The sequence below is a fragment of the Pantherophis guttatus genome, chromosome 2 (assembly GCF_059756535.1).
Source record: "Pantherophis guttatus breed Tessera chromosome 2, ASM5975653v1, whole genome shotgun sequence".
In the NCBI taxonomy this organism is placed as follows: Eukaryota; Metazoa; Chordata; class Lepidosauria; order Squamata; family Colubridae; genus Pantherophis; species Pantherophis guttatus.
Window position 1 is genome coordinate 215527397 of NC_142064.1, and position 26859 is coordinate 215554255.

Consider the following 26859-nt stretch of genomic DNA (forward strand, 5'->3'; position numbering starts at 1 on the left):
AAACGATCAGGCATCACATTTCCTATCTTTCGTGCTATTAAGTTTTAAAAACTATTTTTTTGTCTTTAGAGAAAGGAAGTATATTATTTGAATATTAGAATTTGTGTATTAATCTATATCAATTAGTAATAGGGCCCCACAAGATCATACCCTTTTAACATTTTTATGTGATTTTTATATTATAAAACTATATAATATATTTTATATGACGCCCAAGACAATTCCTCTTCATTCAGTCCAGCCCAGGAAAGCCAAAAGATTGGACACCCATAATCTACACTATCACGAGATGGGCATCATATAAGTTTTACTAAAAAAAAAAAGAATACTTTTATAATCTAATATATTAATATCTGCCTGATCAAATTCAGAAAAGTATAGTTCAGCTGTTATAAAATTACACATATGTAAAGTTAAGACAATGGATATCTGATAAAGGATCCAATATGTTGGTTAATTAAGATTTAACAAGATTGTGTTTTGAAAGACAATATTTTCAAGGGACATACTTTGTGGCAATATAGGAGAAGACACAATACAAACATTCCAGTATGGAGTTCATCTTTACTTATCTCTGAGCTGCTTGTTTTTAAAATTACTTTAACATTTTAAAAATTTATTATATTGGTATTGTTTAATTCCTGTTTAAGTGATTTGATTTGATTTGATTTACTTACTTCCTAATTAATTCCGTTAATTCCTGTTCAAAAAAAATCCTGTTTGGGAATCATGTTTAATAATGAAAAATCTGCCTAGAAAATTTAAAACTAAATATGAATAAATTATATAACACTGAAATCTAATTTAGCCAATGCAGTGAGCTTGGAAGTTCCTGATTGAAATTTCAGTTGAACAATATTGTAAAGACAAATTCACTGTCTGATCTTATCTAAGTCATTGTTTTTTCCTCCACCAATCTTTCCCATTCAGTTTTGGAAATAATATAATACTAATATAAGTGCTAGGGCTTTTAGATAAAAATTTAGATTACATTTCCCAACTACCATTAATTACGTGTAAGAAATTGTATGAATTTGAGGAGAAAGAATGGTACTCAAAATGGATCCAGGTTTAACATAATCTTCAGAGCCTGTATTTTATATTTTAACTTTTTAAATTTGTTTTATAAAAATCTTGTACTTTTTCTATATTGTTTTTAAAAAGCCTAATAATGCATAATGAAATAGCAAAATTTCATGATCTATGTTGTATAAAAGAGTTGTTGTAATTTGAAGTTGTATATTTTTTTTTAAAGAAGTTATTTCAAAAGAAATATTTCTTTCCAACTGTCGAAGTATAGATGCAGGTATTTTGTCAACTTTTTCAATAGAACTAATAAGGATTGTGTTTCAAATTCTATGATATAATCTGGGACGATGGAAATCAAAAACTTGGCAAATAAAACCATACATAATTCAATCATTGAGATCTGAGAAATAGAGCTTATAAGAAAGATATAACTTTAATTCTCTACAAACATGTTCCAACAGGACTTATGAGAATATTAAAACTGCAAGCTGACCCACACCCATTGAAACATCTGCCAAGGCAGTGAAGTATAATTCATGAATTATTTTTAGCTCTGTGTTTTTCTGTTAGACCTAAATGGATTTATGTTAAAGGGGAAATATATAAGCTATAATATTTTAATGAAATTATTGTAGCAAGTCTGACTCTTGACTGTATTAAAATTATTTATTTAAGTTACTGGTACTACTCAAACTACATAATGGCAATTACAGTAATAGATAGGACTTTTTTTCCCTTTTATGCTGTTCCAGCTAAAACAATTAAAATGTTATTCTAAAATATAAACTTTTTCATTATACATCCCAGTCTTTTCATACCAAAGGACAAAAAGAGCCTGAAAAAGTGATATTTAAGTAGGCATTTCTAACTAACAGGTTATCTGAAGTTGTTCACTTCAAAGGAGGAAGGATTTAGTTCAGAGGTAAGTCAGTGTTGGTCTTTCTTGTGGTGTTCTTTCCCCTTCACATTTAAACATAAGCTGGACTTTGGCTAAGTGGATACTATTGGTTAAGCCTTGCTCTGTACAAAGCTGTTGTGATCAAATGGGCATTATCTAACTGCATTTTATATATATGTGTAACAGAACAGCAGAATGTATACTACTGAAAATACTGACTTCTAAAATAAGTTAGAAGTGTTAAATAATACCTGTTGGCCAAGATCACAGAAACTAAACAGGATTGTGCACAGGCATTTAGGTATCCCAAGAAAATGTGGGTTTTTTTGTTCTTTCTTTTCGCAGATGACTGAAATATTATACCACGAACTCCATCCAGGTTTAAATGTAACTACCACGTGAATTTGCATTCAGATTCTTCTTGTTCTCACAGAACATTTACCGAGGTTCTTTGAATAGAAGCAAACCTTTCATGATACTATGTAGCCAAAGGCTTGTGTGAAACTCGTAAAGAAGGATCAGGTCCTTGATCGCACAACTGCAGCCACCATCTTTTTTATTCCCTTGGGTGTAGCACTGTGACTGAATGACTGATGAGGAAAATACAGAAAGTTATTGGTCCTGCTTTCTTTTCACTTGCTAACCAAACAAGGGGAAAAGGAAAAAAGATACTACTTCACCTTCCAGTGAGAGAACATTGCGCTGAACTTGTCTTGTAATTATTGCCAAAGCAATAATGATTAAATCAAACTAAAATATAAAAAAGGTAAGGGGAAAAATAGACTGAGATGAGATAAGCCTCTGCTTTGATTGGCTAAAATAGTTTCTGTTCACACTTGTCCAGTACTTACAGCAGAGTTCTCTTTATCGCCAAAAGCATTTTCTCATGTTGATACTGGCAGCACAACAACTCTGACTTTAAAATGTATGAAAGAACTACTTTTATCATTTCTAATATGTAGCCTGAAGCCAAAACAGACCCAGCAGTATTAAAACACTCGGTTCAGAAGGAAATTCCTACCACTCAGCCTTTGGGAATATGACTTCAATAACCAAGATTGAAGCAATTCATTCTCGTTATGACAACTGTTGATCTTCCAGCAATTGTTTAAGCTGAATTCTTAGGCTAGTCACCTAATAGTCATCTGCCCAGCCATCCTTCCAGCATAAGTTCGCTTGTTCACTTAATGCCCATATCCTAAGTTTTTGATTTTGTTCTGAATTTTTTTAAAAAATAACCTTTATAGCCTACATGCTGTTACAGTACCTTACAAAAACTTGATAGAATATTTTGGACTAAAGAACTGATAATTACTTGCTTGCATCAACTTTCCTACTTAAATATTTAACAGATTCTGCTGGTGGAACACCATGATTTGCATTACATTTCCCCCCCCCCTTTTTTTTTTTGGCTTAAAACCATTTAAGGATATATTTCTTTTAGATAGATCCATATCCACTGTTCCAATAGAGTTATGTATGTGTATAATGTGCTCCAATGGTATAATTCAATGGTGAAATTACAAGATGTTTCACATGAACCAATATTGTGATCTTTTCAGTTATGATAGGAACCTTTCTATAATAATGTAAGAATTGCTCATTCAAAGCAGTCTTTTATTAAAATGATAAATATATAATCCACATTAATATAGGCTGTTCAGTCTCAGTGCTTAATGGAGCATGCCCTAAAATATCTTTTTGCTAGTTTGGATGCCAAGAATCAAATTAAATGCTTCTTTAAATCTTTGGCTGAAAATGAAACGTTGCTACCATTGAGTCTCTGGAGACAGGTTTTTGTGTTCTGTCATGGCTCAGAATCCTATAAAAAGTCTAGCTCTCTCCAAGTATAAATTCTTCCTATATGGAAGATCTTAGAAAAAAAGTTCTATTGTGCTTTTTGTGTGTGTGATGTCGTCAATGTTTTTAAAGACAAGGGGAGATAATTTTTTTTCATAGAAGTAATAGTTACATAACAAGTAAAATCTGAAACAAATTATTGTGGTTTTTTTACCTATTGAGAGGACCCCAGGCAGTTTGAAAAGGATCCATGATGTATTTTCTTTGTGATTGAAATTAACAACTCTTTCTTATACCTTTGAGATTTAGCATGAGATGCAACATTCCACTATATGATTTAGGAGGATCACATTGTATAGAGATATAACTCTTGTTTTTTCAATATCTGATTTGAAGTTTTCACTGAGAAGCTTTTTAAAAAAAGCTTTCTCACAATGTACCATATTAACAGAAATGGTCTTTGAACATCGTTTCCTCCAAAATGGTAGAAAGAAAATAGTGCTTATTATTTAGCCATGAAACATTTAAAAATAAGCACTGCTAAACCAATTCCAGAGCAAATTGTTTTCATACAGAGTTTAATCTCTGAAGTATTTCAATAGAAATGTAAACCTCAGTGTAGATAGTACAAGCTGGTAGAGTAGTTTATAGTATCTATAATGTGCTTTTAATTCATTGTGTTCATCCCAATATTGAATATTAAGCTAGGAGAGTGATACATTGCAATATAGGAGATGGTTGCTCTTACTACAGTGTGGATAACCATGATGATAGAACACTTTACAGCAGCTGCCAACAGTGTAAACCACTAGTATCAGTTTATATTGGAGATGAGACTGAGAGTGCTCAAATTCGTCCTTCATTTTGCAGATAAATTGATTTAAATCTCTTAACATTTTCCAAGGAAAATTTAAGTATTCAGTTGAAAACCTCAAAAATTTGTTCAGAAATTTAAGTTTTTGAACTTAATTGTTTTGAACTTTCAATGTCATATATGCAATAAAAAGGTAAAGGTTTTTTCCCTGTCCAGCCCTATCCAACTCTAGTAGGTGGTATTCATCTTTGGACAGCATTGTCCAAAGACCCTTTCCATGGTCAAGTGGCCAGCATGGCTATATGCCAAAGGCACATAGAACACTGTTCCCTTCCCACCAAAGTGGTACCTATTTATCTACTCACATTCACTTGCTTTCGAACTGCTTGATGGGCAGGAGTGGGGGCAAGTAACGGGAGCTCAGCCCATCTCGTGGCGCTTGGGTCTTGAACCTGAGCTGTCAGTTTTCCAGCTGACAAAGTTCAGTGTCTTTAACAGCTGAGCCATCACACCCCCATATTAAAGTTTTAGTTTTAGTTTACTTTATTGTCATTGCACCTCATACAATGAAATTAAATATATGCAGTAAGACATTTTGAATTGGACATTTTTGTCTTTAATATTTTTTTCCGCTATAATTAGAAAACACTTTTATGCTGGGAATATTAGTATAACATTTTTTTGTGGGGTCCCTTTGCAATGTGTAATATTAAATCACAACTATGTCCATATGTCAGAGTTATTTGCAAGAAAACTACCTCATAGAAACATAATAAATTATTACAGAGAAACAGACTTTTGTACTCACTGGGGAACACCGGTTGCCAAACTGCACTCAATGTAGCAATTAATGTTCTTCATATCAAATCTTCATTAAGTAAGCTATGTTTTGCTTAGAAACTGATTTTTATTCCATCAGTTGGAAATTACTTTTTCTCAGTGGATTTGTATAGCCAGAAGCTTCGCTAACTTCAGGAGGAAAACTTGCAATAAAATTCCTACAGTTTTTCAGGAAGACTATAAATTAGTTTTTACATCTCAGGAATATAATTTTTACTTTTTTTTCTATTTTACTTTAGTCTATTGAGACAAGGTTCCTAGATAGTGAAAGAGATAAAGGATTTTAACCAATGCCACAATATTTTAGGGTTATACTTTTTTTTTTGTAAGATAAATCTTGTTACAGTTAAATTTTACATATATGGTGCTACGATTTTCAATATTACAATTACAATTGAATTTCCTAGTTATGTATTTATATTTTTCTTTGATAATATTTCACCCATTGGCAAAATATGTCCACTAGTGGACAAAATATGTCCACTAACGAAATACTTTTGTTATTTATACAATGAGTAAATTTGCTATTAAAACAGACTATGAAATTTGCTATTAAAAAAGACTATGGAATGTAGTCTTATCACTTTGAGAACCTTGGCTTACCTAGAATTATTGAGATATCGTTATTGTTTCCAGTGTCTTCATGTCATTGCAGATCTTGTAGATGCATGATTGCCTACAAGAAATTCTGCCTGTGGTAAACCAAGCCTGTCCAGAGCTCATAAATATCTACGTTACTTTTGGCTCATGCTTCATTTTTCAAGTGGTCCCCTGGCTGCCATAATCTTGATAATTTTTCTTCTTCCTGGAGAAAAACCTCAGAGTGATTTATGCTAGTGTGGCATATCAAATATAGCTCTTCTAGCCATAGCTAGAGCCAGGATCTGGCATGGGTGCTTGATAGAGCAGTGCAAATTATCTGTTTGGTATTAATTGCCCAACACACTAAGGAACTATTTCCTTAGCCCACTTCAGTGTCTTGCTCTCTATGATTTTACAGGGAAGGTATAAATAATAAAGCACTCCTTTTTCAAAGAGAATCTGCCTATGTGACCTAGAGGAAACTGAAATTCTAGCTCGCATATTTCTTAGCTGCCTTTTCTATAGCAACTTATGCTTTACCCTTACAAGTACACTTATTAATAGTAGGTTTACTTGTTCTAAGGATGACCTCATTTGATTCTCGTTATTGAATAAGAACCCTAACATCTCTTGGAAAATTGCAAAATATACATTGGATGGGAAGCTCAGCCTTATCCCTACTCCACAGGCAGCCAATACATACTTCATTCCCTACTGCTTTATCCATTTATCTATACTAGTAGACTGGGGGACAGCACATATTTGTGTGGCTGGGGAACACTGGGTGATCTGGGAGCAAATGCCCTTAGGACTGCCTGCAGCATTTTTGTTATATCTGCAACCTATCAGTTGGACTATTTTTGGACAAGGTTTAGGTATTTTCAACAAATAAATGCATCTATAGTTTTTCCTTTACTCTTGCTGCTTTTCTCTGCGTATGGGAGAACAGTAATGGCATTTCTCTAATCATCAGAACCAAATACAGCTTCTCATGCCTGTTAAATAAGTTGCACAACCACTGTATAAATAAGCCACCCTCATCTTTCATTAATTCATGTACTTCAGCCATTTATTATCCTGGCATTCCAAGTCCCGTTCTTCTATATGCTATACAGATTGCCCTGTAGATACTGACTTTTGCGGTGCCTTATGGCTTTGGTTAGTTGATGCTTTTAGATAACACCTTTTAATAAGTTAGAGAAGTTGTGAATTAAGTTTTAGCCAACTTAGTCATAAATATTTTACATGTTCTTACTCATGAAAGGAGCCGGATTTTGCTCTCCATTGCAGATGCCAGATCGTCCTCCTGCAAGCTCTCGTCTCTCGAGGAGCGCTCCCTGAAGTGGTGTGGGAAACTTTGGTTGGGCTCCTTGAGAGACGAGAGCTTGCAGGGGGCCGATCTGGCATCCGCAATGGAGAGCAAAATCCGTCTGCTCCCCGAACCAGACGCTGTTTACCGCTCCGAGTCCCAAGCAGCAGGAAGCGAGGGCTGCCTTGTGCCGCAAATATACTAAGGTGGAATCCTGATGCTGCATTTACAGCAGAGAGAAGAAGCTGGATTTTGCTCTCCATTGCAGACACCAGATCAGCCCCCTGCAAGCTCTCTTCTCTCAAGGAGCCCGACTAAAGTTTCCAGCGCCGCTTCAGGGAGCGCTCCTCGAGAGACAAGAGCTTGCAGGGGGCCGATCTCGCATCCGCAATGGAGAGCAAAATCCAGCTGCTCCCCAGACCAGTCACCATTTACCGCTCTGAGTCCCAAGCAGCAGGAGATGAGGGCTGCCTTGGCCACCGGCTGGCGCAAATACACCAAGGCGAATGCTCATGCTGCGCAAGTTCAAGTAGTGCTTCGCTCTCACACTTCTTCCGGCCCTTGTTGGTGCTTCGCACACCTTGGTCTCTCAGGGAGATGTTTGACTTCCTCTCAGCCCCAAGACACTGGCTGGCCCATGATATGAGATGAAATGAAATGAGAGAGAGAGAGAGAATGAGATAGAGAAAGAGAGAGAATCAGAATGATACATAGAGAGAAAGAGACAAAGAATGAAAGAGAGAAAGACAAAATGAAAGAAAGAATGAGAGACAGAGAGAAAGAGACAGAGAGAATCAGAGAGAGAGAATGAGAGACAGAGGAAGAGACAGAATGAAAGAGAGAATCAGAGAATGAGAGAGAGACAAAATGAAAGAGAATCAGAGAGAGAATCAGAATGAGAGAGAAAGAGTGGGGGGAGAGAGAAAGAGGTGGGAGAAAGAGTGGGGGAGAGAGAATGAGAAACAAAGAGTGGGGGAGAGAGAGAAAGAAGGAGAGAAAGAGAAAGAGTGGGGGAGAAAGAGAAAGGGATGAAGAGAGAAAGAGAATGAGAGGGGGGAGAGAGAAAGGGGGGAGAAAGAAAGGGGGAAGAGAGAGAAAGAATGAGAAAGAGGGAAAGAGAAAGAGGGGGAGAGAGAGAAAGAATGAGAGAGAGGGGGGAGAGAGAGAAAGGGGGGAGAGAGAAAGAGAGAATGAGAGAGAGAGAGAGGGAGGGAGGGAGAGAGAAAGGAGGGAGAGTGCCTGAAGAACCCCATCCCATCACTGGGAGTCCAGGTGCTTCAGCAAGCGGCGTGCTGAATTCGTATTAGTGGTCCGCAAAATTTAAAATTATGAACTTGGTGGTCCTGAGGTCCAAAAGGTTGGGGACCCCTGGCCTAAGACCATCGGAAAATACATATTTTCAATGGTTTTAGGAATAATTTTATGGTTGGGGGTCACCACAACATGAGGAACTGTATTAAATGGTCACGGCATTAAGAAGGTTGAGAACCACTGGTCTAGCTACTCCATGCATCTTATGAAGTGAGCTGCAGCTCACAAAGTTCTGAGCCTTTTAATTAAATACGTTAGTTAGCAAGTGCTACCAGACTTCAAATGTCTTACTATTATTGTTGTTGTTAGTTGCGAAGTCATGTCAGACCCATCGCGACCCCATGGATAATTTTCCTCCAGGCCTTCCTGTCCTCTACCATTCCCCGGAGACCATTTAAGCTCATGCCGACTGCTTCAGTGACTCCATCCAGCCACCTCATTCTCTGCCATCCTCTTCTTCTTTGCCCTTACTATTATAGACCAACACAATTCTCCTTCTATAATATCTGTAAATGGGTATTTTTGGCAGTGCAATTGTATGTTAAGTTTCGGTAATGCTGTTGTCATGGTGAGAATCTCTCCCAAGGAAGGTGAGAAGCACTCTTGGTTCCAGGGAGCTGAGTTTCCCTGCGGTCGCTCCCATGCTTTTCTCAGGATTTTCATAATTTTCTTCCCAAGCCTAGAAAGCAGTGAGTGGTAATCATTGCAGTAGCTTTTTCATGACTTCTGGTACATTCCTGCCTCCCTGTCTAGTTTGGAAAGGGCAAGTAGATCCTCATAACATATGTTAAGTAAATAATATTAATTAGAATAGCTCCTGTTTTCTTGTTTCTGTTGATTTGTATTCAGATAAGTATACTAATCATCTTAAATCTTAAAACATTAATTGTTAGGCAATATTGGCATGTCCAATAGTTGTAAGACATTATTCTGAATGTTCAGTTCTTTTTTTTTTTAAATAAGAGTTGTGAACATTCATAAAACAAAGAGCCAAATACTTAGACTGTATTTAAAGCGGACATATTACTGTTTTTATAGAAAGAATTCATTTTACAGCTTTGTAACATAATCCCATTTTGGAAACACACTAGAGATACTTTATGCCCTCTCTATTCGAATTACAAATGATAGTTTCTCATATTATCACTCACTATTGGATTAGTATGTTATTTCTTTGGTCTCTGTTGATCCCATAAAATGAATATCATTGCATTTGTATAATAGCTTTAAAAGATCAAAGAAGGTTCCATATGGGGTAAAAGAAAGTTCAATCAAACTTCTCGAACTCGCGAGAAGGTTTTCTTTTACAGTGTGTTTCCCTGGACACAACAGCGAGGAAAGCGATGGAGCTGCCCACCTGCCACCCCCAAATTGCATCCCTAAAGGGGGCGGGTGGCTAAGCAAGGGTCAGGAGCCCTGCCATGCCTGGCGAGGAGGGGGGAGAAGAGACGACAAGGGGAGCCAGGTCTCGCTCCACGTGTCTTGCTTCTCCCCCGCCACCCCTCTCGATAAAGAGACGGCGGGGAAGGGAAGCAGCCAGGCTGCTGTTACCATTGGGGTGGGGTGGGGTGGGATGCGTTGGGCCGCTTGGCCGCTGTAAGGAACAGGGAGAGGATGGCATGTCCCTCCCCTTCCCTCACTCTGGCCTCACCTCCACTCATTTTGATTGTGCAGCAAGCAACCAGAGGAAATGGCGGGACCAGCTGCACATGTGTGTAAGTAGTTGGTAAGGGAGCTTATTTTGCGGGGGTGGCTTATATTATCGCATGCGCTGAAAAGCCCAATTGGGCTAATTATCCAGACATGTCTTATTTTGGGGGAAACACAGTAGGCTCGTGAATTTATGTGCTTTCTAAATAAAATATTGGTCAATTGGTGATTACTGTCAGTTGTTCTTCGGTTTAGTTTGACCATAAGTAGTATTAAGCAGGTTTTTCCCCCTCCTGGGTGATGTTGGTGATGTACGTGGTATTTATCCATGCTTGTGTTTACTGAAGAACCAAGTTCTAAATTTTAACTGGAAGCCTGAGTGTGGAAGATTCTGGCTGAAGTGGGAGCACTTGTATAGAGGACTTATGAAGTCATCTCCAGAGCAGCTGCTGATTGCAAGAGTTATATTCAGGGAGCTGTTGATTTTCCATCGTGGGTAGAATCACTGCTTCCTGATAAGTAAGCAGAGACTGAACAGAAGGCAGACAGTTTCTAGAGAGCAAGTGAATTTATCAAGCAAACAGGAATTTGCGACTGCAGGTAGGGGAGAGTCACTAACAAATATTCCTGAGCGTCTGAGAAAGAAAAAATAAGAAAAGACTTTCTATGAAAATGAATGGACAGGAACCAGTGTTTGTGATTTTCAGTGCTTATAGCGTGGTTTCTGTTTCTGCCTAAAAAGATCTTGCATGCATTTGCAAAAATTCAAAGTTGGGGTAACTCTTGTGACACTTTTCAGCTTACAACAGATGACAAAGACTTATCAAAGTCTTAACCGAGAACTGAAACATTGAAGTAGAAATAGTCATGGAAAAATAGTCCATAGTCCATAATATAAACAAAGAAACAAGTGAAATGGACACAAATGGAGGCCTGAAGTTAGATATTGTATACCACTAGACCTCAGAAACAAGCCTTCAGTGTGGGAAAAAGGCATAATGGAACTGGAAGTGGTAGATCCCTGAAAACTAGCGAGTTGCAGCTGTTTGCTGTAAAAAAGGAGGAAAGTAGCTGGTAACTTATTACTACGAGGACTCTAAAAATGTGTATTCATGTGTCAGCTCATGCTGTCCATGAGAGACACCAAATCTCATCAAGTCTGCTAACAACTATCCCTCATGTGAGAACAGTTCATCCTGCAAAGAATTGCTACAAGTTCTTATAAAGAAAACATTCTGCTTCCGTTAAATGTGAACACTTTCCACATCCATAAGGCTCCAATTTGTAAGCAAATATCGCCTATGACCTGCAAATAAGGTTTTAGAGATAAGAACAATTAATGGAAAATATATCTTTAAAAAATTATGCAAAGAAGACCCTATAAGCATTAGAAATAGACATAAAAACAGATTTTGTGACAGGATTTCTTCCATGGAAAAGAAAAAGTAATACCAGTAATACCAAAGAGTTTGGGTTGGGTTGGGTTTGTAAAATCAAATCATGTTCAAAAAATTTGTTTTCTACTTATTGTGGTTGACATGTAGGAAAAATACTGGGAATGGGAATGGAAAAAGAGAACTAACTGGATGCCATTTGTATAATAGTTATGAAATATAGGCACCAGAATACAGAGAAAGAAGGGAAAAGAAGGAGAGAAAGTCTTCAAGATAATGATAAAAGCAGATGGGAAGATAACTTGCCATTAATCAATTCCTGTTGAAAGCCACACACACACACACACACACACACACACACACACACACACTTAGTATTATGGAAATAAGATTATGGCATGCCCATGTCATAGCCACTTCCAGCTAAGCAATTAAAGTTAGATCTTGATACTGAGTTTTGGAAATGTCAGTAAGAAAATAAGATGAAGGAATTTGTTTTTTAGAGCTTCTAGTTTTACACTCATAACTATTTACCTTTTTGATGTTGTACTTGGTTACATTCAATTTTCAACAATATAAGAACTACAGCAGTTATTTCCCTGTTCAACACAAGAGAAATAGATTTTAGGTTAGTTGTTCATCGTTATCTTTTTAGTATTAAGAACTTCGGACATGATTGTTCCATTGTTTTGGGTTTTTTTTTCAAATTTTGTTCATAAATTGAAATCAGTGTAAATTTTTAATTTCACTTTTAATATTTTTATAAATAACTCAAGGTGGCAAACATATCTAATACTCCTCCCTCCTCCTATTTTCCCTGAAACAACAATCCTGTGAGGTGAGTTGGGTTGCGAGAGAGTGACTGGCCCTAACCCTAACCTAACCAGCTTTCATTCCTAAGGCAGGACTAGAACTCAGTTTCCTGGTTTCTAGTCTGGTACATTAACTACTAGATCAAACGTGACATATTGTATCAGCCATTATATACATTATATCAGACATCTAGTAGGAGTATTCAGTTAGTTATCCCTGCTTTCTAGGATAACTGCTACAAAATACTTATGGTAAAAATGCTTCATAAGCAATGTCATTTTGTAATGTATTTTTTTCTGAAAGCTGTTACAAAATTGCTTTCCTTTTGATCCTTTAGATCCTTGTTTGCTTGTATACTTCCCTTTTAATAATTCTTTTCAGGTGCTTTTGCAACCAATAGGAGGTGAAAAGTAGCATTGTTCCACATTTAAAAAGTCCATTCACTTAAAATTCTTTTATAGCACTGGATAAATAGAAACTGAGGTGGGAAGGGGATTTTTTTCCCTTTTTCCTTTGTGTAAAAAAAGTACTTAACATCTCATAAACTTGGGGAGGCGGGGAATCTTTGAGAGAGAGGATGTGTGTTTCTAAAGTGGAAAGATAACCCTCCTCTCCACTTCAATATGTTAAAGACAGACACAGATCTGAGATATAAATACAGTGGATGCAAATCTAATTCCCTTGGGCTTGGCTTAATGTCCTATAGGATGGAAGGTTGGGGCCGCCTCTTACAGCATTCTCTGGGTCACCTCTTTGTTCCATCTTTCTTTGGAATAGAGAGCATAGTAATTCATTCTTCTGTCATCTATCTTTCAAGGGGCATCTCACATATCAGCTGTGTAGTGTAAAGCACAGCATCTAGAACAGGGGTGTCAAACTCGATTTCATTGAGGGCCGCATCAGGGTTGTGTTTGACTTCAGGGCCGGGTTGGGTGTGGCCAGGGTGGGAGTGGCTAGCTCGACATCACCCGTGTCGGGGGTGCCTGTGGTGGTCCGAGTGTTCTGCCACCGAAAATGGGTTCCAAGGTCCGTTTCGGCTACGATGGCCTCCTGCAACCCTCTGCTAGCAAAAATGGAGCTTGAGAGTGCTGCCCGCAGCCCTCCCAAGCTCTGTTTTCATTGGCAGAGGCACTGCGGGTTGGCCCTTCACTGTTTTCAGGGCGGCCCTGCGGGCCAGATCTAAGCACCCTGCGGGCCAGATCCGCTCCCCGGGCCTTGAGTTTGACCCCCCTGCTCTAGAGGATTCTATACTTTCTCTCTGAGAGCTAGGCCAATTTCAAAAGAAATAAACAGAAGCACAGTTTATTTTTTTCAAAAAAGGTAAAAAAATACTTTCTTTTAACTTTAAATATCCAAATGCCAAACAGTCAGTGTTGAAGTAAATATAATACAGAGCCGCCTTGTCTTATCATATAGCTGGCAAATTCAGATTTTAAAGAACTTAAAAGGAAACCAAAAGTTCCAGAGATCAGTGTATGATTGATATGTGTTTGATTTTCCCATGACTACATTTGAATATGTGCAGTGTAATATAACTGCACATAAAAGGCTGTGGTATAATTTCATCATTTCCAAATATAATAGATTTAACCGATTTTAGATTATTATGATTTGGCTTGAGTGTGATCCTCTATTTTTGGGGGGAGAGAGAGTTCCAGAGAATTGAGAGGAACTTCATTGTTTAGAAAGGGAACAGAATTCTAGTTTGTGCCAGTGCTCATTCTGAAGCTGTATTACTGTGTGCCTTAGAGTCTCCAACCTTGGCAACTTTAAGACTTGTGGACTTCAACTCCCAGAATTCCTCAGCCAGCAAAGCTGGCATAGGTAGCAAAGCTGGCTGAGGAACTCGGGGAGTTGAAGTCCACAAGTCTTAAAGTTGCCAAGGTTGGAGACTCTAAGGCACACAGTAATACAGCTTCAGAATGAGCACTGGCACAAACTAGAATTCTGTTCCCTTTCTAAACAATCTGTCTTAGACAGATCCTTAGTTCTATGAAGCATCTTTCCAAAGATGTAGAGGAAAGAAAAAAAAACCTGTAAAATTCAATTTTTTCTCACCTCAAACCTAAAAAAATCATCCTGTATGAAATTTCATTTTTTTAAATTATTATTTTAAAACAAAATTTGTACTAACGATTTATATGATTGCTGATTTTGTGATATAAAAATCCAACCCAGTGTTCTAAAAAGAAAAAGAAAATGCTTATTTAAGCCCAGTCTTTGAAACATAAATATTTTGGCATAAATACATGTGATGAAGAACCTTGGTAGCGCAGCAAAGAGTCTTTGTAGCGCAGCAGACAAAAGCACTGTTAAGTAACACCAGCTGCCTGCACTTACTGCAAGTTCAAATCTCACCAGGCTCAAGGTTGACTCAGCCTTCCATCCTTTCGAGGTAGGTAAAATGAGGACCCGGTTTGTGGGGGCAATAAGCTGACTTTGTATAAAAAAGAACACCGTTTGGGGGTGTGGGCGAAAGCCCTACTAAGCAGGTATATACAAAAGTATGAAGGCTATTGCTTAATGCATTGTAAGCCGCCCTGAGTCTCCGGAGAAGGGGCGGCATATAAATCGAACGAATAAATAAATAAATAAATGAAATATAAAACTGTTAATGTAATGTAAGGTACTGGGCAAATGATTCCTTTTGATTTATTTCTTTTTTAAAAAAAAACATTTGAGTTTGGGGTGAATATTGTTTTTTTTTTATTGCAATATAGCCCAAAATGATTACATTAATGTAAGGTAGGTTTTTATTTTACACAATGTACAGTTTTGGCAATAATTTCTGAAAAACCAGAACATATGTTTAAAATTTATATTGTTAACAATTATACCATATGAGTAACAAGAAGCAAAGTTAAATTAATGAGTGTAAATTTTCTTTTTTTTCCTTATAGATTTGGGATATAAGTGATGATGAAACACTCTGAAAATCCAGTGAGTGAAGTAAAAGACGACCAACAAGCCGACTTACTTTAGAGTTCTGTGGATGTATTTTTATCAGTCATTTAATGATTGCTTCCTTGAATTTATTGCAAACATAAACATGTTCAGTCTACATCTTTGATCAAGATGGCACACTGTGACAGTTTCAAAGCAAGCGTACTGTGGTTGCTCCTCTTTTTATTGTGTTCTTGATGCACATATAGTTAGTTATAAGACAGCTCAAATTAAAATTACTTATTGTTTCTAAATACAGTTTATATTTAAATTTTTTCTTTAGTACATATCTTTGTATCTCTTATCCACCTACCCAATTGGAATGTTTCTTTTAAATTTGAAATTTGAAATTTTCATTTTAAATTTGAAAAGCATTTTACAGTGTTTTAGGGACTTGTCATTATTGTGTAAAACTGAAAACTGAACCAAAAAAGTAACCTACACAGAGAGAATAAATAAAACAAAGAAGGCCAGGTGTTTTGGGATACAAAAAGACACGGGGTCTTGATTACTACCTGTACAAGGGACAGGTAGAAATTCTATCTTCTCCCCTCAATTCAGTTATCTTCATCCACTCTTCTCTCAAAAATCAGGGACTCTGAATGAAATAAGCTGCAACGTAGACAAGCAAGTACATTCCATTAACTTCATTGCATGAACAGCAATTTAGACTGAAGTTGTCAAACTTCAATCTTTCATAGAGCCACCTTTTCCCTTTTTGCAAATGATTAGTAGTTTATATCCCTGTAAAATAAGGAAAAGAAATTCTAACTCACATTAAAAGTGTGTACTGAACAACAATTCAGTTGTTGTTCTGAATAATTAATGTAACAAATATTTGCTCTACTACAGTGACAAATCTGTTTTTGCTTGAAGACACAGAATGTTAGCTAGTAGAAAGTGTGGGCATTGTTAGCTTCACTGGGTTTAGAAGAAAGCCTTTTCACCCATTTCTTTATAAGCAGCAATGCAATGCAAACTGTCATGGTTTTTTTTGTTTTTTTTTCATTTTAGGAAATACTACACTGGTCTCTATCCAGAGCAGTAGCTTCATATACTACTAGCATCTGTTGACTTAGCTTTCCTCCAAAAGGAACTCCCAGTGATATAAAATACCTAGACAAGGAGACCAAATATTTCATATTCTTCAACCTTGTATCGCTTTCCCTTTTATAAATTATAATCACAAAATTGCGGAAAGGTTCAGAATACGCAATTCATGATATATTTTTTAGTTTTAATGATGCGAATAGGTCATTTAAATCTATGTTACTCAGTTTATAATGTCCACTGTTTACATTTATATTTTACTTTACTGATGCAGCATTTAGTAAGGAGCCTAGCTTCTGCACAATATTTCCAGTATTGTTGTTCACTGGCTAAATTTCTTGATCATTTAAATCTAGATTTGAAAAAGGCATGATTTTAAAGAAAGCTCAGTTTGTATAGTTAACCATTCTAGTAACATAAACATTAATTGCTATTTTTCAATTGTAAGTATGAAATGCTTGTAATATAAATTAAATAATTATCTAGTGATTTTCAGGCTCATTTTATTAAAAAAAAATCATACTGGGGAAAATCAGGACTTTACCGCTTGCTATGAGTCACCCCCTACAGACGTCATTTGGAGATAGTGAGCAGGAAGCTGTGTTTTGAAATTTTACAGGCTTGGTTTGTTGAGAATCAAAAACAGCTTAGTGTCTCCCAGGAATACTATCCAATGAAATGTCTGTCTTGATTCTTGGATTAACAACTTTCAATTTGTCAACTCTTTTTTTTTCCCACAAAGAAGAACCTATATCTGACATTTTAAGCACAAGGTAATATGATGTTTCCTTGCTTAGCAATTCGAGTAACTTAAGAATTGTATAAGGCTGAACTTGCTTCCTGTCCAGATGCTTCCCAGATGTCTGTGTTGTGCAGAAGTGCCCCAGTATGACTTAGAAGATCTTCTGTTCTTCCATTTTATTGTTTTTCTCCCTCTCTTGTGACAAAACAGAATGGCTTACTTGCTTCCAAACTTTTCCTTTTGTAAAATGTTGTAAGCACTTTAATTGAAGGGGACATAATGAAAGCTTTTAGTCAAATGAGTGCAATGTACATTAAAAGAACTTCCAAGCACTTTTACTCACAGCTCTGTATCCATGGAGAGGAGGCATCTGGTACCGCCCACACAGCCGCTTCCAGAACGGAAGAACTTCAATTTGAGTTTTGGATAATGGGTACAGGCTTTTAAATGATTGGGGTTTTTTTTTGTTTGTTTGTTATGTTTTAATTTTGGGCTGGCATGGCTTCATACCTGTACCAAATTTCAGCAGACATTTTCAGGAAACATTTAACTCTACCTTGTTTTAATGCCTTCGCCTCAACTGTCTTGGAAGAGATTTACTTTATAAACATAATATTGTCTCTGTGATAGGCTAGAACAGAAACCACTGCCCTGTTCCTCTTTCAGTTTTATAGGAACACTTTTTACTAGTTGATTACTCCTGTTTTAATTACATTCTCAGGACAGTCTAATAATTTATATTTACGTTAAGTGTTAGATGATCAAGAGAAGTGTCTCTTTAAAAATAGCAAGCTTTTGTTTCATTATGTGTAAATCCTTTATTTATTTATTTATTTATTTATTTTTTATACATTTTTTAATGTTATCTTGTCCTATATTTGCTGGTCTGTAACCATTATAAAGATGATGAACCAGTATAGGTCTCGGTCCACCAATTCAGGTGGTTAAAGCCAGTTCATTTTCTTTACAAAGAAACTTCCTTGCTCTGGTAAGTTGTGATTTGGTGCTCAGGTTGGAGCAACTGTATTTCACAAGTGATATGGTTTCTATCAGAAGCATCCTAATGTTACAAAGCCGAATGCAGCACCATTCAGAACAGATTGTCCTCAACTTCTCTGGGCAAAAGAACATCTGCTAACATAAACTTTGTTTTATCTGAACTAAACTTCAGTCCTCATCTAATCCATTATCATGACCACATCCATTGGGGAACTCAAGATGGCATAGGTAGCAAATCTTCCTCCTTATTTTTCTACAAACCAACAATAACTCTGTAATATTGTTGGGCTAACAGTAACCCAAAGTCATTCAATGAACTGTGGCTGAGGTTGTACTTGAACCTGAGCTTCTTTTTTCCTAGTGCAACATTACACCACAGTGACACTCAAGTATTTCAAGTACAGTAGATGTATATTTTGTACCCAGGCTAGAGTCCTTCAGGATTGAGGTATCAATAAATGAAATCCAAGCCAAATGGCAGCCCTTTGCAGCCCAAACTAATATAAGGAGGCATAATTGGGATGGCAGTCTAATCTCCCTTCCTGGCAACCCTAATGCCTTACTTGAGATTGCATAGCCTCTGCATCAACTTTGTTCAATTTTAGTTCTGTTTTTTGGGGGGCGCTCTATTGAATTGCAGCTTAATCGGAATGAGGATGTATGTTTTTTATGCATAAGAACCATACAGAAAAGCACTGCTGTGTTTAAAAGGTTTTACCAAAAGCCTCCATCTCCCATTTGGATCCCCTGCTTAACAATTCCTATGATTATATCACCTTTGCACATGCGAATTCTTGGGCATTCTATACATCAACATCCAATATTCAGTCTTGTTTTCCAGCTTTCCACAACCTTTTCCCTTTCTGGATTTCCGCATAAATTCATCTGTTTTGGCCCTTTAGTTGGCATATCTTTCCTTTTTCCCTCTGTTTAAGAAGCAGCTCCATCTTCTTGTGCCATTTTGTGTGTCTTTGTCTTCATTGCCACTGCTTTATGATTTTCTGTCAGCCACCCAATTGATTCAGCCACGAAACCCCTTCTCTTTCTTGTTTTCTATGGACAGGAGCTGCTAAGTACCTTGAATAAAGCTAGGCAATTTCCAGATTCTCCACTGTAGCTAGTGTGTGCCCTTGGACCAAAGAAACATAAACTAGACTGCTGTGAATAGTATCTGCCTTTTTATAACATGCTGATATTGCTGTATGCCACCTGGAGTCACTTTCATGCAAGAGAGATAGGCTACACAAACATGATAAATACTTTTAAAAACCATTAGCCTGAAAGGAAGATAGAACTAAGGGAAAGGCAATATGTGACTTCTCAGTGGATTGCAACTTTCTCTGAACCTCCTCTGTATCAGCCCAGCTGTTTAGGGATAAATGGGAATTAATTCGTGAATGCTACAATCTGGCCAATCTGATCCAGTTTTAGCTGATGTAGAGGTTCACCCACACATGATTAGATGTATGTTAGCCTGTATTGTTCACATTCATTTGGCTCTTTCTGTAGCCTACATCACACAGTTAATGCCAGACTCTTATACAGTCAAAGGACCCTACCCTGATTAAGTAACATTTAAAGTTACTGGAACTTTCCATAAATGTCATTTACATAACCACCCCCTTGCTGTACAATGAATTGTCCATGAAGAAATGGGGACTCTGTCCTACTGCTTAATTCTAATGGAACAGGCAATTATACTCATGTGCTTCAGCTTTGAGGCGTGAATCATGTGGAAAACTTACACTACTGTTCTATGTTTAGAGGAATGCAAAAGTTCTTTTTTGTCATACATCATCACAAGAAGTAACAGTTTCTCAATGTTGTGTGCACAATAGATATGGTTGCCTAACTTACTGGCTTATGCCAAACTTACTGCCACTGTTGTTTGTTCCTGTCCCTTGAATGACAACATTCAATATGGAATCCTGTAATGGCTCCACTTTTTTGCTGAAAGCTCACTTTGGATCACAAGAGGGAATGGTTCATTGGTAGTAATAGGATAGGAAAGAATCTTGCATTTTTCTAAAATAAAGGTCTGAGGAACCAGAATAGGGAATGCAAATGAAAGCATGAGGGGAGGGGTCTTTTCATTACAAAAACATAACCGATGTCCTCCTTTATGAAAGATGTTTTGTAACAAAATCAATGTGACCTCTGAAATGACAGGCCAACAATGAACAGTGCAGCCAGTCATCCATCATGAGGGCTGAAATGGCCTCATGTCAAATGGATTGAAGTGTGCTGGAATTGAGTCACAGCTTTGTCATAAATTTCAAAAGTCTATTGTAAGAATAGTGATGGCGATAATATTTTTGACTTCTGGACTGCCATGAATAACCAGAATGTCAATTTAGAATTCCTCCCACATATCTTGTTACAAATAGAAATTTGTCAGCTGATATATCAACGAAAGTATTGCCACAATTAATGAATATATTGTGCTATATGAAGTTGTAGCCTCCTAAATGTGTTGTTGACTTAATGGATCAGCTCCAATAGAAGTGGCTGCTCATCGTCTTTCAGCCCTGTTGCCAAGTCCAGGGAATTGGATTCCCGAATCAAATTATTTTCTCCCTATTTCTGTGTCTTATGGTCATTTGTCACTCCCATATGTAAAGAATGAAATATTAGGAGAAAATGTTCCCTAAATGGAGAATACAAAGTGAGAGGACCTAATATTTTTTCTGACATGCCAATTTTCTGTTTTGTGATGACCGCTCTTTCCTATCTGATTCTGCTGGCAACATAAGTGCTGGAGCCTGAGTTCATTCTCTTTATCTACTGTATCTGAAAGGGCACTAAGTAGAAGTGTCCAAATTGGCCGGTACTCCTTGATCTGCGAGTTGACAAATCTTTGGTCTTGACTTGACATCTTCTTCCTTTATGGGTTTATAAATAGGTAGTGAAGTTGAACTGCACAATCACACTTTCATCCTCTGAGATACAAGCTTTGTAAATATGTGTAAGATGTCATCTCTATAAAAATTAACACGTGGGAAAAAAATAATTGGGAAAAGGAGGAGGAAAATATATTCATCTTCTCTGGATATTATGTATAGAAATCTCTGGATAATACTACCTTCAGATGCAATGTTCCCCATCTTAGCATCTGCTGTAATGTTGCAAACATATTAGCAGTTACACAGTTAATAGTATGTGCACTATCTCTGCTTGTGGACAGAGCTATGTCCTCCGTGCCAATCAGGGCAGAGCTAAACTGTCTTATTTGCTTCTTTATAGATCCGTCTAGAAAACACCCATGATCCAGTCTGCTTTTTAAAAAAGTCCACCAATAGCTATGATCCGGTTTTGGATAGCCAAGAATGAAGGTCCGAACATGACTTAGGCTGCTTTATTATTGTTTTGTTTTCACTTGTTATGAGAATACTTCGTGTGTATACATATTACATCTCGGGTGCTTAAGTTGCACACTCTGCAGACAACATAAACTTTGAAGGAAGCAACATAATTTTTTTAAAAAATACTATACACATAAAAAAGTTTGTGTGCTTGTGTTACATAGAGGGATGTTTCCAAATCTCAGCTCCTTCCCTAAGTTTGTTTCTGTATTTATTTGTTTGTTTATTCCATCTACGTTAAGAATCACATCACCTCTTGAGTGAGAGTGGAAAGAACGCAGGAGCAAAGCGTTTAAAGGCAGTGCACTGTTGAATGATTTCCCTATCATCTGCTTTGATTCTTGATAACTGGCTGTAGTCTATTGTTTTTTGTATGTCGTGGATTATTACTGGAGTACGGCAATTCCTTTGAGATGGCATAGAATTATAGAAAAGTCCCATAACCTTCTGCTTGATGTGCTTGATTCAGCTTTCCCAAACAATGCAAATTTAACGCAGAGCAGAGCAATGTGAAGCAAAATTACTAACTCTCCTTTGTGATCTTGATGCCACTTCTTTATTAGTCTTATCTACTGAAGTAGACTGCGGCATTTGAAGCATTTCATAGTGCGCTGAACAGGATAACATCACTTATTCTTTCAATTTCTATAGCAGCCCATCTCAAACAGACTCAATCGTGGGTTTCTTAAGTTAGGATTTTACATACATGGTGTTGTGGATGCTTATCTGTTGTTTGCAGTCCTTTGCAAACCATTCAAAAATTGGTTTTGTTTAACATAAAAATGTTGAACGTGCATAAGGCTGACTTGTGTGTAGCCACTATAAACCAAAATATGACTGTGTTCGCCCAGCATGCTGTCATTGTGTGATACATGATTATGGATTACTATTGGTAAAAGCAGCCAATTATGGAATATTCATATTCCAATTATCATATTTTGCAAATTCCATATTCTGCAAATGGAATTGCATAATACCATAACCCTGTTAAGAGTGAGTTGTGAAATATTTTCATTTATTAAAGGTTTTTTTGTGTGTGTGTCAGTATGTCATGTAAACACATCACTATTAGATCTCATTCTTTGGATCTCGATCTTGACACAATAACCTCAAGGAAGGGAAGCGTGTAGCAACATAAAATACGTGAACAGAAGGGTGGGAGCCGGCGGGTGGGCAGAACAGAATCCTTACAACTGTGAGGGAGACACTAAAGAACATAATAGTTGGAGAGGAGAGTTTAGTTTGTATTAGCTAATTTACTTGTGTTGTAAGATTTTCACAGAGCAGTATACTATATTTTACATGAAACATTCAAATAGTTTGAAATAATTGCAGGCTGATTTGTAGTACAAGAAATAATTGTCATTATTGATCAATTTATTTGAGAATAAACTGTCATAAATGAAGGCAAATATATGTGTCCTAAAAATACAGTACTTTTTTTTTTTTTTTTACAAATAATGCAAAAGCAGCTGTTACGTTGCATACTGTGCTTTGCTCACACTGAAAAATGTGTAACCTAGCTTTTTGTTTTCTGCTGACATGAAATGGCAACTAAAATGCAAGTCCACCCATTGGAATCTTTTATTTGCAAAGCAAATTAAAGCTTGACTTCTCCAGGGTTTCTTAAAGTTTCCTTCCAGGGCTTCTATATAACTCCCATATTGGTTACAGCTTATATGTTAAGATTCCAGACTGGGAAATACAGGTTTTCACTATTTAAGTCTGCAGTCAGAAGAAACACTGGATCCTTGCGTCTATTATCTTCTGAAATTAGTATAGATCCTTGGTTTAACAATATGTTTCATTCCAACCATCACCAGTACAACAGATATCTGCTTTGCACATTATTTGAAAGGAAGCACTTAAAATACCTTACCAAGTGACGTGGCATTGCTAACTTAGGCAAACCTTATTACACTTTAAGAAACCACATGCTCACGGTTGTAAGATTTAAGAGCACTTTATTGTTCATTAAGGCTACTTTTAAGTACAAAAAAAAAAAGATGGCCTGCCAAACCTTTTTTAAAAATTGCCAGGTGAAACAAGGCCACAAAAGAATGATATGTTACAGATTTACAAACATGGAGAACATTGTTCAATCTGGACTGTAGATCCTGTGGCTCTGTGAAAAAAAAACTTCATGTAAGAATGAGGTTAATATCCTTTCTCCTTCTCTTCCCCCTCCCGACCCTTTTGGCTTTTAAACAATAATTCTATTTTCCGTGGACTATTTTTTTCTCTCTTCCAAATGGTTTTGTGTATACGCTACACATCACACTGAGAAGATAATCCTCAATGCATTTACTTCAAAGAACATTGCACCACAATCAACACAAGTGTATGTCCCAAGTGTTGTGTGTTAGGACTGCAGTGATTATTTTACGCCCCATTTACTTATCACAGATAAGTAAATTTAACTTTGTAGTTTTGTGCTTCAAAGACATGTCAAAAGGGTTCTGTATCCACAAAGTCCATCTGCAGTCATTAGTACTTGTTAGACCGCTCAGTAGCCTGTAGCAACAACACACTAGTGGCTATTAATTGCTAATGCAGTGTTCTTATAGAATAACTGTGTTCCTGCACTTTTACTGTATTACAGACATCTACAACAAAAAAAAAAGATCAACTTTTTTCTCCAGACAAAAATAAAAGAGAATGATTACAATAAAGGAAAGGGAAAAATTAAATAGCTACATATCATTAACAAATTAATTGTTCCTCAAAAAATACCTACAAATTTCTCTGTACATTCTTTACGCACAGCGTAATGATGGTCTTAAAGTTACCTATATAAAAAAGTTTTTTTTTCTGCACTTTTCTTACAGGGGTAGGGTACTGAATGCCAAAGGTGACTGAGCATTTAACTACCCATTAACATGACCGTAAAATGTGTGAAAGGGGCAAATGAAGGGGGAGCTTCTCTTGTCTTTTTCTAGCTTTTAAAAGTAGGCAGCTACACTCTATGGAACAGGACAAAACAGATCCTTTGCTGATCTTTCCTAACCGTGGTTTTCATTTTTACAAAAATATAAATTCTGGCCCCAATGCTATAACATAGCCCAAAGGACATCACGTGCACTTCAGACTTTTGCCTTATCCTATATGCTTTCAACAGCACCTATCCTTTTAGGTAACCCACTATTCAATGGACTAGTTGTAACTGCTGGAATGTGTGGGGATTGTGGGTGAGTTGTGACATTAAAAAAAACAACAGCTGAGCCCATTACTACTAAAAGAAGTCTGTTCTTTATGCCTGCCTCTATTACCTAGTTAGTGACTATTAATACAACAAATGAAATAAATGCAAGTAACACCTTTATAAAAAAAAAAAAGGAATGTATGGTGCCTTGGCCTAGGTTTATAAGCAGCCTCAAAAATTAGATTTCTGCAACTAGAGTGTACATGGATAAATATATTTCAGTTAAGTAAATTTGCATTGAGCAGTTGATTCTCCACGTGAATATTGTTTCTTTTGTCACCAATGCTATAGGTAGCATCCTGAATCTCATAGCACTGAATGATATATAAACTGCTTCAGTTGAGGCCTGACCAGAGGCGACTGTCCAAGGTTGCTGGCTGCTACGAAAAGGAATATCAAATACAAGTATCAGAGTACAACTGTACCAGCAGTAAGTTTATCTAGGACTGTTAATGGAGAAAAAAACCCACCTAGTTTTCAACGAAAGCTAATATATTTCTTACTGTCTATACATTAATAGATACCAGCTATTTTTCCATAAAACATGCATCTTTTAAGCACTATTGAACCCTCTTACCTCAGCTCTATTCTAACAAACTGCAGTGTGAAAAAAAAAAATGCCCATGATCTGTTGATTATGCAGTCCAGTTGCAAGCACGAAGCACCTGAAATCTACACCGAGAAGACCTATAACCTGTATGAGACTTCCCCCTTCCTAAACAAAGGCTGCTTCTTGTTTTCAAGAGGCAGAGAACACCAGACGCTTTTTGCCGAGCAGTTTGCCCTCAGAATAGAAGCATCCTGCCTAAAAGTTGCTATGCAACCCTAACCTCCTCCAATAGTGCAAATCATACACAACAGTTCTTTTCAAGTATATACATACAAAATTACTTCACAAAGGGAGAAGAAAGTAATGGAGACAAAATCCAGACACAATTCTACCCTCAAGAAGCTAATCAAAGCATACAAGCATTTGGGTCAATCCACTGTACAAAATGGCTTTTTTCTTTCTTTTTTCCCCCCCATTTACTTGCGTCTACATTTCGTTTTCAGAAAGTGGGGGGCAGCAGAGTTGCATCAGAGGTTTCTTTGGTAACTGAGGCAGGAAAAAAAAAAGTGTGCTACATTATTAAAAAAAACAATTTTAAAAAAAATCAAATAGTTCCTGCTATCAATTTTAAGGGCATGTGTATTTAAAAAAAAAAAAAAAGGCCCGAACACACACAAGACATGTATTGAATCGTTATCTCCTTTTATATCATCCCTCCCAAACACTTTGCGTTTCGCGTACTGTTCAAGCTCAGCCAAAACAATACCGACTCATGTTTGGATGAAGAAATTGTGGTCCCGTGTTCATGAGACAACCGAAGGTGAATGATTATGATTGACCAGATGGGAGGAAGGAGGAGAAGAAGACTGGCCCCTCCTGGAAGCAGACTCTGGACTATTGGACACACCATCCTTGGCAGCTTTAATCTGAAGCCAGGTATCTCCGAGAGCTTTGGCAAAGTGGTCATCGACTGATCCTGTGATGGATACAGAGTTTGTCACTGGCTCTGGCTCCTTGTAATTCTTGCCAAGGCTTCTGCGGAAGTGTTCTTCTACCACTGGATCGCAGGCAGCAGTAGCTATAAGGGAAATGCAGAAAACTACTAAGAAACGGACAAACTATTGCTTTTCCGTATGACTAAAAAAAATCTTATAACTCCCCTTACAGCTGTTCTGCTTTTTAAGTACAACTGCAGTAAATATTATTTACTTAATGTATGTACAATATGCATTAATATGTACCATTATATAATACCATAAATTGCTGTTTTAATGTAAATGCTTTATTAGAATGCATTGTACATATTATTTTTTCTATTATTTGTGTGGGCCTTGTAAATTAGCCAAGAGAAAAGAAAAAGGACGTATATAATTGTCATTTTAGATTACTATCTGAAAAGCCAAAAACAGCTGTCCCCAACCTGCACAACAACCTCCACTTGTATAGACTTCAACTTCCACAATTCCCTGGTCAGCAGGGCCATTGCTAAGAATCTTGGAGACATGCAAATTGGAGAAGGCTGTGAGAACATGCAAGTGAATCAGATTTCTGCAGATTGTTCCATAAAAAAA

General features: G+C 37.0%; 2 protein-coding genes across 7 annotated transcripts in view; one reads left to right on the forward strand and one right to left on the reverse strand.

Annotated features, from left to right (window-relative positions):
- The window catches only part of ATG7 (autophagy related 7), a 94783-nt gene extending 77861 nt beyond the window's left edge, over positions 1-16922 (forward strand). Inside the window, exon 18 of the mRNA XM_034438287.3 lies at positions 15341-16922. Coding sequence (XP_034294178.2) covers positions 15341-15373 — 33 coding nt within the window. The 3' untranslated portion in view covers positions 15374-16922. The remainder of the gene's footprint in view (positions 1-15340) is intronic.
- A 6561-nt stretch (positions 16923-23483) lies between these two features.
- The window catches only part of VGLL4 (vestigial like family member 4), a 102673-nt gene continuing 99297 nt past the window's right edge, over positions 23484-26859 (reverse strand). For all 6 annotated transcript variants that reach the window (XM_060688380.2, XM_087887780.1, XM_034438264.3 and 3 more), the window contains one exon: positions 23484-26366. In XM_060688380.2, coding sequence (XP_060544363.1) covers positions 26092-26366 — 275 coding nt within the window. In that variant the 3' untranslated portion in view covers positions 23484-26091. The remainder of the gene's footprint in view (positions 26367-26859) is intronic.